Source organism: Chlamydotis macqueenii, chromosome 1, assembly GCF_036417535.1.
Source record: "Chlamydotis macqueenii isolate bChlMac1 chromosome 1, bChlMac1.mat, whole genome shotgun sequence".
NCBI classification, from domain to species: Eukaryota; Metazoa; Chordata; class Aves; order Otidiformes; family Otididae; genus Chlamydotis; species Chlamydotis macqueenii.
In genome coordinates this window covers 60,700,748-60,714,365 of record NC_141556.1, presented here as the reverse complement: position 1 = coordinate 60,714,365, position 13,618 = coordinate 60,700,748, and the positions used below count along the sequence as shown (strand labels likewise).

Genomic DNA, 13,618 nt, shown 5'->3' with positions numbered 1-13,618 from the left:
TTGTTTCCACCGCTGCTGAGAACAGCTCGAGCTGCTGCAGCCAGCGTCCCTGTAGGAACAGGAGCGGGGAGGTTCGCTCTAACCCCGGACGTTAACAGCACAACGTCCAGGCATTGCATTGGATGGGCTTTCTGTAAAAGCCTATTTTTAGAAACCACATATTTATGCGTCTTTAATCCACCAGTTGATCCAAGTTAGCTTCTGTCATCAGTGTTACACAGATGGCAGCTACCATATGTTACTTTCCATTTCCATTGCACATCAGCTTAAAATGAAGATAGTCTCTCCAGCACGAAGCGCAGAAGGCGGTGCACGCAGCCCCATGGATTTCAGCAGAGACAAAATGAAGATCCAGGCTATTTAGATATTTGGCTATGGAAGGAGCTCCTTGATTACTTTGTTAATTAAGCGAGAATGCCAAAGCGTCAGCAGAAACTCTTTGGCATCCCTCCCTCTGTCTGTCTGCCCATAGATGAGCGCACCCAGCCACCCTCACATCCAGCTACCCAAAGACGAACAAAGCTGAAGGTGAAATAGGTTCGGCCACCTGGAAACTACACTTATCTCTGCATTATTTATCTTTGTGCTAGAACTATTAGAAAAAAAAAGAAGAAGGGAAAAAAGGTCATTCCCATGCTTTCACTGGGGAGAAATGACATGGAAATGACATCACTGACATCACTATCCAAAGTATACGTTTGTGTCTGGAGTTCCAAGGCCACTTCCTAATGAAGCACATGTGCTTTACTAGGTTTATTTTGAAACTCTATTTGCTTATTTTCCAGTCATGATCAAAAGGACATTCAGAGTGTTCTGTAGGAGACACTTGAACCCTGTAGACCAGGAGAGTTTTTTCCTAGCCCCAGCAGCAGTTAGCAATATCATTCATACAATGAACTCAACTGCACAAAATGCTCTGCTGTTTCCTATCAGTAAATAAATACTGCTTTGGGAACCATGGCCCTTGGGTGGCAGGACAGGGCCCTCTCCCTCAAATTAGGGAAAACTTCATTTAGCGTGTATGACTGGTCACTAGTGGTGCTCTTTCCCCACCCTCCAAAACCCCTGAGGCTCTTGCCAGATGCTGTTGCTTAGTAGCTGTTGCCATAACACTGGCTCTTCTAAAACCTTGGATAAAAATGTTACAAAACACACAAATCCATTCTGAGAAGCAGAGAAAAAGAATCTTACCTTAATATTAAAATTGTCATCAAGAAGGATGTTTTCCAATTTTAGGTCCCTGTGGACAACACCATTCTGAAACAAGAAAGAAAAAAAATAGGGGGGAGAACATGAGAAAACATTGAGAAAATTAAAGGTAAGCTGACAGGGTGGTCTTTGCACCTACATTTCAGGGCTGATTTCACTGTCATAACACTCACGGCCCAGTGACTAGTGACAGGCAATGTATTAGTCACTTGGTGTGTGGTTAAGGGAAGAATGACTGGAATCTGTCCTCCTACAAAGCCTCTAAAACAGCAGGGGGGGTGGGGAGCTGGGGGGTGTCTTTTTGGAACTTAATTCCAGCCTGGATCCTGCCCCCACTGTGTGAAAGCAATATATTCTTCCCAGGCACCAGAAAACAATATCTGTCAATGACGTTAGTCCTTACAAGAGCCCTCGTTCCTCCGACGTGCAGCCACGTGGATCAAGGGAGTTATAATCCTAAAGGACTGCAAATGTTAGGGATGGAAGTGAACAAGCTGGGTTTAGGTCAGAGCCTTCTTTAAATAAATTTGGGGAAAATTAACTGCACAGGGAAAGGCGCTGCAGCTTTTCAGAGCTGCACAGTGAGGACTTTGAAAACTGCCCTTGTTTAACAGAATTCAAGGGGAGATTAAAATGTTTAAGAATTCAAATAAAAAAAAATATGCTATCTGCTTGTTGCCTTTAGCCTCATGCAAGTTTTGGCCCTATGCAGATGGTTCGTAAGCAGGGATAAAAGGTCCACGATGACAGCCAGTCAGCTACCTTAGGTTTAATTGCCTAAATTGCCATTCTAGTGGGTACCAGGACGGATGAAGTCATTAGCAAAGGGTGTCTTTCTAGTGCTCCTGCTACATCTGGAAAAGTTACTTTTGCCTATCCAGAATGAGTTCATGCTAAAGCTCACACCTGAACCCTTGCACTTTTCTCTTGGCTTTCTTCTTTCATGTATTTTATCTCATATTCTAAAGTTGTTCACTTGCATATTCAAATTGCAAGCTATCATTTGTTTGAATGTATTAATATTAATGTTGTAAAAGTTCTATAGGATGCCTTTTCTAGTTTATGTTGTTAATTATTTTCTTTAAAATGGCAGGAGAATAATTTCCAAGGCAAAAATACAATGTAGGGCTAATGTAAGGGAGTGGCTGGTATCTGCCATAACACAGGAAAACATCCTTAGTCTTTAAAAACAGGCAGTGAACTACTGTAGCACTTCTAATGAAGATCTCCTGTTGATATAATCACAAGCTGTCATACTTATTAATGAATGCTGTTGCCTCAGACATGCTTTGAAATATATAAGTCACTACTCAGCCTTCAAATAGCATTTTTTAATATCAAATCCTTTGCTCACCTTGTGACAGTAATGTACAGCAGAGACTATTTGTCGGAAGAAGTGTCTTGTCTCTCTTTCACTCAATCGCCGCCTCTCACTGATGTAATCATACAACTCTCCTTTACTTGCATACTCCATGATGATCACAATCTTATCTTTATTTTCAAACACTGAATAGAATAAAAGAAAAAAAAAAACACATCACAGTTGATTCAATACATTTGAAAACTGATGCTTTAAACGGTGAATAAGAGTTAGGATGACTGAATACATATTATGTCACCACTGCAGCCTGGAGAGATGTACTACCAACCCCACTGCAAAAAGCAAGCTCCAAAGCTAAATTTTTTCCAGAGGAAGACTACAACATTTCAGACCAAGAGAAGGAAGTTGAGGATATCTTCACTTTCATATGGCTACATGAAAGAAAGTCTATGCCTCTATAATATGGGGTCACAGGGTGGCAAAGTTAACTTGATCCTAATGAGGTGAGGTGGACACTTGTGCCAGTGACATCTGAATACTAACCCCGGCTCCAATGGGGACTGCCTCTAAGCAGTAGTCCTCTTGAGCAACCTGGTCTAGTGGAAGGTGTCCTTGCCCATGTTAGGGGAGGTGGAACTAGATGATCTTTAAGGTCCCTTCCAACCGAAACCATTCTATAATTCTATGAGGCCAGAGGACAGAAGGAAACAGGAGCTATCACATCATTTGGAAAGAGTTAATAGAAGGCATAATAAACTCTGTCTTCAGCGACTGGTTGATAAAGGATTACCACTTGGCTTACAATGGCTGTTGGTTGGCTTTCACCTACCACCAAAATCAAAGAAATGAATTGATGCATGTGTCCTCTTCCAGTCTAACTCTGTGCACAGCATGGTGGGCACAGACACCTCAGCTAGCAGTAGTTGCAATGTCTCTGGAGCTGTACAGCCCTTGTCAGTATGGCTCTGCACCTCATCTCATGCACTTAACTCATCCTCAAGCCTACTTATCTCCTGCCTCCACGACATGTCCCATTGCATGCTGGAGGTATGTCCTTTGCCTCTTGCGCAGAGCTAGCAGCAATGCGCGACTCCCACGTAAGCAGTGTAAGGAACATTCCTCTAACACGCGTCACAATTTGACTGTTCTTTGGGGCTCAGGGTAGTCCATGCCACATGCCGTCAAGGACTTCATTGGGAGTTGCAGATAACTAAACATTTAATCTAGCAAATCTAGTCTCAGATTGCCACAATGCCCTGGCTGCTAAATATTTTTTTTCCTTCTGATACCAAAAATCCACTGCAACCCACTGGAAACTTCCTGCACCTGCCATAAGTAACTACTGCTCATGTTAAAACATGGTGATTTTCCTTCTCTTTTTATCTGTGGCAGCAGGCTGCTGAGGCCAGGTCATGCTGGCAGCAAAGTGTCTGCAAATTAATGAGGTTACAGGGGTTATTACAAACGGATGCTAGTTTTGACCAGCCCTACTGGAATGATGCCTTCATATATCTCTTTAGCAAAGCTCAGCCAGTAGTCCTTAGTGTTTTGGTTTTTTTTTAAAACACAACTTCAGCTTTTGCAGTTAAATATGAAGCTGCCTCTCTCAACACACAGATATTCGCTGCTCTTAGGCTTTGTCTCATGTCCTCTCACACCTTGTCATTCAACTCTACAAGCCAAAGCCTCTGCAGTTCCCTCTAACACCCCTGAACTCCAGCCAAACAGCCCTGATAAAAGGGAGAGTGAACAGCCAGATAAAATTGGCCGCGTACTTGTCTGCTGGCCTCACTGTACCCTGAAGCAGAGGCTCCTGCCAGTGATTACATCCTATGTGCATCCTCATTAGCAATAAACTTCGGAAACTGGAAGAGCCATCTCTGGATGGATTATACTTACAGTATCCTCTCCAAGAATGACAGACATATCGTCTGGGAAAAAATTGAACATGGCCTGTGTCATATAGGGAAATGCTGTGATGTGTTACCAATAACGCAGTAATGCACACACTCGTCTCTCTAAGCTTGGAAAGGCTCGTTAGATACAGGGTTCTTCAGGAAGGCAACAAGGGGTAGTTTCAGTAAGCTGAGACAAATCACTAAAAATGTTCTTATCTAGCAGATTTGATTTAAAAACAAAACAAAACAACAACAACAAAGCCAAACTTCCCCCTCCCTCCCCAAAACCCCTGAGCTGATTCAATGAGTTAGGGGATACTATATCACGCACATATAGGTGAAGTCGCCACATGGCACCACTGATCTCGGTGGACTCTCCTGGGAGTGGCCACCCCAAACAGCACCAGCCGAGGACCACTCTGAGCTCTGGGGGACATTTCGCTCACCAGAGGGCCACAGACAAGGGTGAAGGAGCCCTCGATTCTTCCCGCCACGCTCCCCTGACTGCTGATGTCCTACCAGGTGTTCAGCGCTGATGATGACAATAACAGCAATAACAGCTCTGCTACAATAGAGCATTCTTCCAGACAGTGTTTTTATTAAAGTTTTGCCTTCATCACTCAGTCTCAAGAGCTTTCTCAAATCATCCTTGATGTTCTCAAGTTTTAAATTCCAAAATCTATTTTTTATGGACTAAAATTTGCCATATTAATACACGTCTTGTTCCAGACATATTTTCCTGCATTTCTACAGAAATTTAGTGGAAAGCACTTGGTTTGGAGGAATGTGCATTTAAAAGTACTTTCCATTTCAACTTTTTTCTTATGCCCTCTAGGAAACTGAGATAATATCTTAAAATTTAATTTAAGAAAGCATAAATCACTGTTCCAGATTTTTAAGTTTTGTTGACAAAACCACAGTAGAATCAACGAGAACAGAAGCATCCCAGTAACTTGTATTCAGGTTTCCGTTTACCAGCACCATCAGAACAAATTGGCACATTCCTTTTGTCAACAAGGAAGCATTGTGAGAAGGCCACTATTCTTGGACTTAGATGACACTACAGAGCCCTCCTTGGCATAGCTGAACAATTACAGAATTAAACAGCAATTTATCTCTTTACCAAGGCGCAGAGGTGAATAGAGAATCTTTTTTTTTCCAGGGAGGTGGGAGGTATTTTTTTTTACAACCACATCATTTCAGTTCAGCGCACCTCCATCGCATCAGCTGAATCTCATGAGAGGGCACGCAACTACTTTCCTGCGAAGAGGGAACTGAAGGGCAGACAAAATCGTCTTAAACCAGAGCTGCCACTGAAGGAGGAGGGAGCAGAAAGGCAGCAGGATTTATGTCTATACATACGCACAATCTTAAAGAGGAAATCAGTGGTCAAAACTATGAGGCACATGACAAGGTGGTATTCTGGCAAGTGTCAGACTATCAGCCACGTACACCATGAATTTTCACAGTAGTAGTTAGGATGCCAAGCAGGCTTCACACAGACACTTCTGAATTTCCCTTCTGAGCACAGTATGTAGTTTTATAAGCACATGCTCCAAGAAAGCATTGTGGCCAACGGTTGGGGGAAGAGAGGAGGGCATTAATTAAAGGCTGGATTGACTTACTGCAAATAATAATGAGGTAATAAATATACTGCCCTGTTAACACCTGGGCTGTAACCTGCAGGCTGATGATGGACGGATTGCCTCCATATAGCTTCTGGGACTGCTTGGTTCACTCTTTGTTTTTGTTGTGGATGATTTATTACCTGCCATCCTACTGCATATTCATTCCGAAACTCACCCCCGCCTAGAAGTGTGCCTGAACCCTGGCTGCAGCTACTGCCGACGGAGAAGCACGGTTTCGGCAGGATGCTGCGCCCCAGGAACATCCCACAGCTTGCTACTGATGGAACAGCCACGTTGTACAAGCCTGCTCCTCAACCCTGACCAAGGTCAAGGGAAGGAGGGAGGTTATGTGTAAGAAAGGTGGGGCTGCTCTTGCTTCTTTCAGACCATCAATACTCTGCAAACAGCCGGCCAAATAAGATAAGTAGAGAACTGTCAGTATCAACACCCAGACATGGTAGCAGGACAGATGGTCTGTCAATCACAAATCAAGAGATGGGGGTTGCTTAGAAAGGAGGCATGAGCTCCACGTATTAGAGGAGACAGCAGCAGGAGAAATACTTGCTACAAGCTGTGCGTCATTTACTTCGGAGCCACTGGTGTGTATTTCCACCACTCCGCAAGCTGAGTTACGCTGAGAGAACTGCAGCAAGACCTCGGTGTGGTGGGGCTGCTGCACTACCTCAGCCATAGTGGTCAAGTGGTGCAGGGTAGTGGTTGCAAAACTATAGTACTTTGCAGACAGAGCTTGCAGGAGGAAGGATTGACTTCTGAGATGGCTACACTTCCACCAGGCACAGGGGAGAAGGGAAGGGCAGCACATCAGGAACAGGGCATACCACAAGGTGCCAGGAACAACGTGATCGTATCCTCAGGAGACGAGCAAGACTACTGTGTTGAGGTACTAAGAAATGGGTCATGGCAACATGGGGAAACAGCATTTTCCAGCTTGCTTGGGCTTGATGTGTTCACCCCAAGAGCCTTAGCAGAAGCTAAGAGCAGCACTACCCAACCAGCAAAAGGTGCTTAAGATGCAGTGGTCAAATAAAGATGCTTTATAGCTTTTCTTTAAATGTTCCTCTTAACTCTAATGTATTTGTTCGTTTATTTAAAAAAAAAAATTACAGAAAGTTCTATACTTCTACGCTGATAATTGAAACCAAATCTGCTGGCTTCAGAGCTCATTGAAGAATATAAATGTGAAACTGGGAAAGAACTTCACTTCTCACTACCAAAGACACATCTGAGACAAAGTACATTTTGTAACATCAACAATCTGTCTCTTTCACAGGCTGTTCTACTATAGCAATGATTCTTGGATATAATCTCTGTGCTTACTTAAATTTAGAGGCCCTGAAATGATGAACTCATCTTCTATCTACAGCTTTCCACGTTCCAAATAGCACTGGTTGCGTAGGGACCTCTTGCTGATCAGCACTCTTCTCTCCAATCCTACCAATGAATTCTTCCCTTTAGCTACATCGAAGTCACCTCCACTGAAACTCCACAGGATGAGTTTGGCACTGGATGAACATACTCACTGTCCCTCTTAAATGCTTAGATGGATTTCACCCTAAAAGCGTTGAAAGCCCTCACAGGCATGGTTTTGCAAACCAGAAAGACTTAATAGTACACTGTACACCTCTCTATTAGGACAGTTCACTTTGGACTGACTTACTCCCAAATTCAAAAAGAAAAACAAAGCAGAAGCCTTCTGCCCTTCCTCCAAGCTTACAGGATGCTAAAGTCAGAGTGCGTGCCGAGGGGGGTGAATTTTATTTCCCCCCCCCTTAATGGACTACCTCCTTGTGCGCTGATTCCATTTGGTTTACATGTAACCCTGGGGTAAGGATTTTAGTTTGTTAGTTTAAGAGGGGGAGCCAATCTCTTCACACTGGAACCATCTGAATTCTCCTCATGCCTTTGCTCTCTATCAGAGCAATCTCCTAAATTAGTTCCAGTATGTTGACATTCCTTCCATCTGGTGTCTTTCCATTCAGCGGTATTTTTATTACTCTCCTAACAGCCGCAGACAGAAGTACCTTTCCACTGCTACAAAATGCTCTTTTATTAAAGGTCAGCCAAATCAAAAGAACAAGCGAGTTTGTTTTTAATTTTGGAGATGCAGACTAGAATAACCTTTTCATTCAGAAAAGTCATGTATGACCCAATTACCTCACTTGTGTAATAAGGCACGAATTATTCTTCAAAAAGACATGTCAGTACTGAAAAGTGGTTTTTACTTTAGAAGTTCAGCCTGATGCATCATCTGTGTTCTTGACTGCTTTGAAAGCTTTACAGCCCCTTGGCATATTTTTAATTATTTTTTTAATCATTATTATTGTTTTATGACTGTTTTTTTTTAATAGAGCATACAGCAGGCACGAGTTCCAATGCAGAAAACCACTTGTATGCATATGCATAAATTCATGCATATGCTTAATTATAATTGAAGATAGCGAGATATAACTTATGTGTTTTAAAGCTAAGCTTTGTTAAATTGTTTTCCTGAATTATGGCCTTATTCAGCTGAATTGCATCTCTTCTTAAATTAACGGAATGTAGTTAAGATCCTGCAATAACCATTTTAAATCAGACAGCATGCTAGAATTTGCTTCCCAGTGAGGAGATTAAATCAGAACAAGAACCATTATCCTTGCCGAGGTTGTTTCTCAGAGAATGAGAAAGAGGATATGTAGATTTTGATAGTCTACTCTTTAAAAAGGAAGAAAAATGAAAGTTGCTAATTCGGCCACAATAACATGTTACACTAATTATCTTTTGCTTCAGCAAAGAATACAAGAGCCAATTCCGCTTTTTTTTAATTAAGATTACAAACTACTGAGAAACTTCAAACAAGCAAAAGTTTACATTGCAGTGGGAGGACTGTGTAAATGGAAAGACAGAAATAAATGTCATCACTGCTTGCAATCATTTTGACATCTGAATTGGACCTGCCAGTGGTCTCACACATTTGAGTTCATGTCATGTCTGACACAGTGTTGTTTGGGCGATCACCCTGAACGACAGGAAATTCATAAAGATGGGGTGTGGTAACTGAGGAGTTAAGTTTGTTTATACTTGTTTCATTACTATCGCCAGACTCTCGAAATATTACTTTATGTTCTTGGATGTTATCAACTGAAAACAATGGGAATAAAGCACTTGAAGGTCAAAAGCCTACATAATTAGAGGAAACCAATTAGAAATGTGGCTAGATAGTGTCACTGCTGAAGTACTTTGTCTTGGCTAAATAAAAAAAAAAAAAAAATTTTAAAAAATCATTCCAGCCTTCCAACTTTCATCATTCTTGTTTAAAGCCCAATCATCCACATGATGTTCTAGGGGACTTTTGACTTTTTCAGGTGTTTTGCACACAGTGCAGATGAAGTCATCAGGCACCAAAGTTTGTTTTGATTACATCTGAAAAGTAGGAGATAGCAGAGACTGGGACGTAGGCTGGAATTACGTTCCAGCACTGTCAGCCTTGAGACACACAACTCCATTCTGCCCAAACACAAACTCACCGATGGTGTGAGCTGCCGTCTCGGTCCCTGGCTGCCTGCCCCATCCAGGGGTGCGCACCGCAGCCGATGGCAGGGGCACTTGCCTCAGTGGCGCTGCTGGGGGGACACAGTTTGTCAGCAACGGCTTGTGTACACACACCTTGCCAGCTGCCATCCAGGCCGATTTTTGGCAACATGGCTGCTTTCGCTGACCACATGGTGACTTGACTGATAACTCAAGGAGACCTGCATTGAAGACAGGCCAATGTGTGTCTGAAACACCAAGCGTGCATTTGCTTTCTGTAGCATGAAGCCTGGCACAAAGTGTGAGATTTAACATGCATTTGGCAAGCAAGATGAGTATCGTGAAATACTATGCCACCACTGTTACACGTTGTCAGATCTTCTTCCATTGCCTTTGGGATTTGAAAGTACAGAAGAGCTGAACCAGGCTCCTGATTAACCAAAATATGCAACCTGGCTCAAGTAATTGTGGACTGGTAGATAAATGACAGAGAATCTCTGTGCTTTTTCTTAAGAGCACAAAAAATGCAACCTAAAAAAATAAAGAAGTAAGAAGTCTCTCTTACATGGGAAATGCTTTTTTTTTGGGTGCCTTGTTGCTGTGAAAGGTCCAGCACTGTTCTAAGCATCCTGGCCTCAATCCAGCAAAGCACTTCAGCACATGCTTGCCTTCAGTTACTCGTTCATGTTAATGCCATCATGTTCCACAGACACTGAATTGTGATGCTAATATTTACTAATTCTTCAGGGCATATCTTCATTAAACTATTTTTACAAACATGTTAGCTAATAATCTCTTCATTTTAAAGTGAATTTTGCAAATGGGTGGATTTTTCTGTATGGTTATTCTGATCAAGGACAACTCTTCCAGCACAGAAACACTCACGTAGGCACTGTATTTCACCCTACAAACACTCAAGAGCTTGCTCCTGAATGTACCAAGCATAACTTCACTCTCATGATTAGTCCAACACATGTTTAAATGTTTGCAGAATCAGGCCTGATGCTCTTTCCCTAGTTTAACTTTTAGAAAGTATTGCCAGATGAGATAGATTTTGCACTCAGGCTACCCGTGGAAAAATATGTTAGCTTTCAAAGGCTTTATTATAAAATCCTGAAGTTTTCAAGGCAAAAAAGAAATAGGGCAGGGGAAGGGTGGAGGGGAGACAAGCAGATGAATGGACAGAGGCATTATTCTATAAATTAAAATTTATGTGCTGAAATCGGAACACTGCTAGCAAAGCCAGCTTCATTTATCCAGCCCCTTTCAAGGAGTTTAAAGTCACTTGAAAGAGCACTTCCCTCGCAGCCGCACTCCACAGATTGCCAATTACAGCCCTGCTGAGAGGATGGAATTTCTTTGGAGTCACGACTGTACGTCTGCCCTCGCAGTAACGGGCAAGGTACGTGCTTTTTAACTATGTTACCACAAAAAAAAAATCTCAAAACTGGCAAGCTTTGTTTCCACACATCTGAATTTGCTTGGTATTTAAAAAAAGGATAAGCTTGTGTTAACATCAAGCTGACAAATTCAGAGGTTAATTGCTTTTAAGCACGCAGGTCAGAAGGATACCTAAACAAGGATCCTACTTAAGGAAAACACGTTTGTAAACGCAATACAAAGACTTTTCAAAGATATGACAGGGAGATACAGCACTGTTCACGCTAGGTAGATCTCTGCAACCTAGCACCTACGGAAAGCACTGTCAGACATGCAATGGCAGTCTGACAACCTACAGTGAAAATTAGTGAGAGAGTAGAAAAATATTTGCGGGGTGGCTTCCATTTAAAAGTTAAGCATCTGATCTAAGTTAGTCAGCTGGACTCCATCTGTAGCCAACAGGAGCCTCCAGTATGTCATTTATCCCACCCATCTGAAAAAATATCTCCCAGGAGGGAGCAAACCACCCTGTGTGGATGCTGATCTCTCTTGACTAAAACTAGACTTCTAGTGTACACCAACTGCCTAGATGTTGGATGGCTTAAATTTGGTGAGATTAAGCCCATCCCTGCAGACTGATTAACTTCAACATTTTATGTCAGAGGACAGCAATATTATCACTCTTTGTGCGTCACTCAAGAGGAACAGCCATGTGTGTAAAATTCAACTTCAAGAAGATACAAATACTTCAGTCCTAGGTGTAGTCCCTTAACTTCACTACAAGCACTCTTCAGCTTAAAATGAAGCATGCGCTTAAGGATCCCTGAGCTCACATCCTTATCTCTGGGCAGTACGTAACTGCTGCTCTGGATTCAGCTGCACAACCACACGTCTTCCCAGTGCTACAATATCTGAGTTACAGTATCGGCTGCTGAAGGCCAAATCCTGACTCTGACTGCTTGGAAAGGCTGGACAAGCTGTGTAGCTGCTATAGCTCTGCTCTTCGTAACTCCTTCCAAGGGATTGCAGTCCAACCAAGAATCTGACTTCCACTGCCCATCCCTTCAGGCCAGGAATTAAACATAAGAAGCCATGAACAGCTACTCTGCTTTCTAGAAAACAAAAAGGAAACAGACCAGTAACAGAATGGAAAACTTCACAGAAATGAGAGAAAAAACTGCCTCCAGGTTTGTCGCTGCAAAGTGTTGTTGCTGGCTGGCGGACCACAAGAGGACCACAACGTCACCTGCTGTAGGTGCTCACCTTCCTGCAGAGCTTGACTGGCTCCACTGCAGAAGCGCTGCTCCTCCCTCCGCGGGGCCAGAGAGGAAAGTTTTGCTCCCACGGGACTTTATTGTCTGCTTCTTAAAAATGCTGTAATCCTTTTAACTTTTACAAATGTTTTAACTCAGTAAAAACTATTTAAAGTAAGGATGAGAAGGGCAATTGGTCAAAGGACTGCAGCATGCTTAATCTTTTTTCTTTCTGAGTTCCTGTGCACATTTGAAATAACTTTTGTTCCATTTGCAACCCACATGCTGACACAGCATCCCTCCCCTTTTCTGTTCCCAGATCCTGTTATGAGTTTATTCAATAAAAAGACAGATATTCATCTCTTTTCAAGTAAAAGAATAACTCAATATGTGATACTGTAACAGTACTCCAAGCCAGCTCGTTTTAATCAGTGGTATCAGGTCTCAGTGGAGCTGCCATATACATATCGTCACCTTGCGCGTTTACCTCACGGGTCTGTAAATACGAAGGGCTAAATTCAGGCTGCCTGTTTTGCATATAGGGAAAGAGGTAATCCCCAGGGATGAGGCCGCCCAAGCCAAGTGCCTCTGAACCTCTGGATCCCAAACCCTGGGTCTGCCATGCAGCCACCCTCCTCGTGGCAGCAGACCTCTTGGCTGGCATCTTTTAGCACGTACCCAGCCTAAACATCCCAGCTAGAGATGGTGTGTTACTTGAGGAAGGAAGGAAGGAGGAGGAGATTTGACTACAGAGTGACATACTATAAATACATAAACAAATAAATAGGTAAATCAAGGAGGAATGCCCCTGGCTTCCTGCTCCTTGCTGTAGGACCAGGGAGGAGCTTCCAGAGGCAGGAATTAGCAGGCTTCCGAGCTGTGTCCCAGGAAGAAAGGAGTTAGAGGAGGAAGACAGGATGAGGAAACAGGAACGATAAGCCAGTGACCAGACTGACAGGAAATTGTGCGGAGGTGGATAGGAAGCGGATGCTGGGATTCAGGGGAAAAAGGCAATGGTGACAGAACCAGCAAGACTAACCAGCAGGCAACGGAGGACCAGAGGCCTAGAGCAGGCGAGACTGGTCTTCTGTAGTCCAGGGAAAATAAAGCATACAAAGACTGGTTTAGAGGCTGGGAACATAGTGGATTGTCAGGCTGGTACGTGAGCAAGGGTGAAAGGAAACTGAAATGTCCAACGGGAGCAAGGAGATGAGGTGGTACATGCAACAATTTCCCACCTGCCATGGACACAGCGTTCAAGTCACACATGAAGAAGCTCCTTCAGGCAAAGGATTATGCATCTCTGAAACACTGGTGGTTCAGAGGGAAGATAGTGCTCAAAACAGTTTCCTTGGTAAGGGGTTGGTTATACCAGGAGTAGGGAGGAGTTTGTTTCGT

General features: G+C 43.0%; 1 protein-coding gene across 1 annotated transcript in view; it reads right to left on the bottom strand.

Moving 5' to 3' along the window:
• The window catches only part of NUAK1 (NUAK family kinase 1), a 50,205-nt gene that overhangs the window by 11,310 nt on the left and 25,277 nt on the right, over positions 1–13,618 (bottom strand). The window contains exons 3-4 of the mRNA XM_086754078.1: positions 2,564–2,715; positions 1,192–1,257 (exon numbers count right to left, since the gene is read on the bottom strand). Of these exons, the coding sequence (XP_086610204.1) occupies positions 1,192–1,257; positions 2,564–2,715 (218 nt within the window). The remainder of the gene's footprint in view (positions 1–1,191; positions 1,258–2,563; positions 2,716–13,618) is intronic.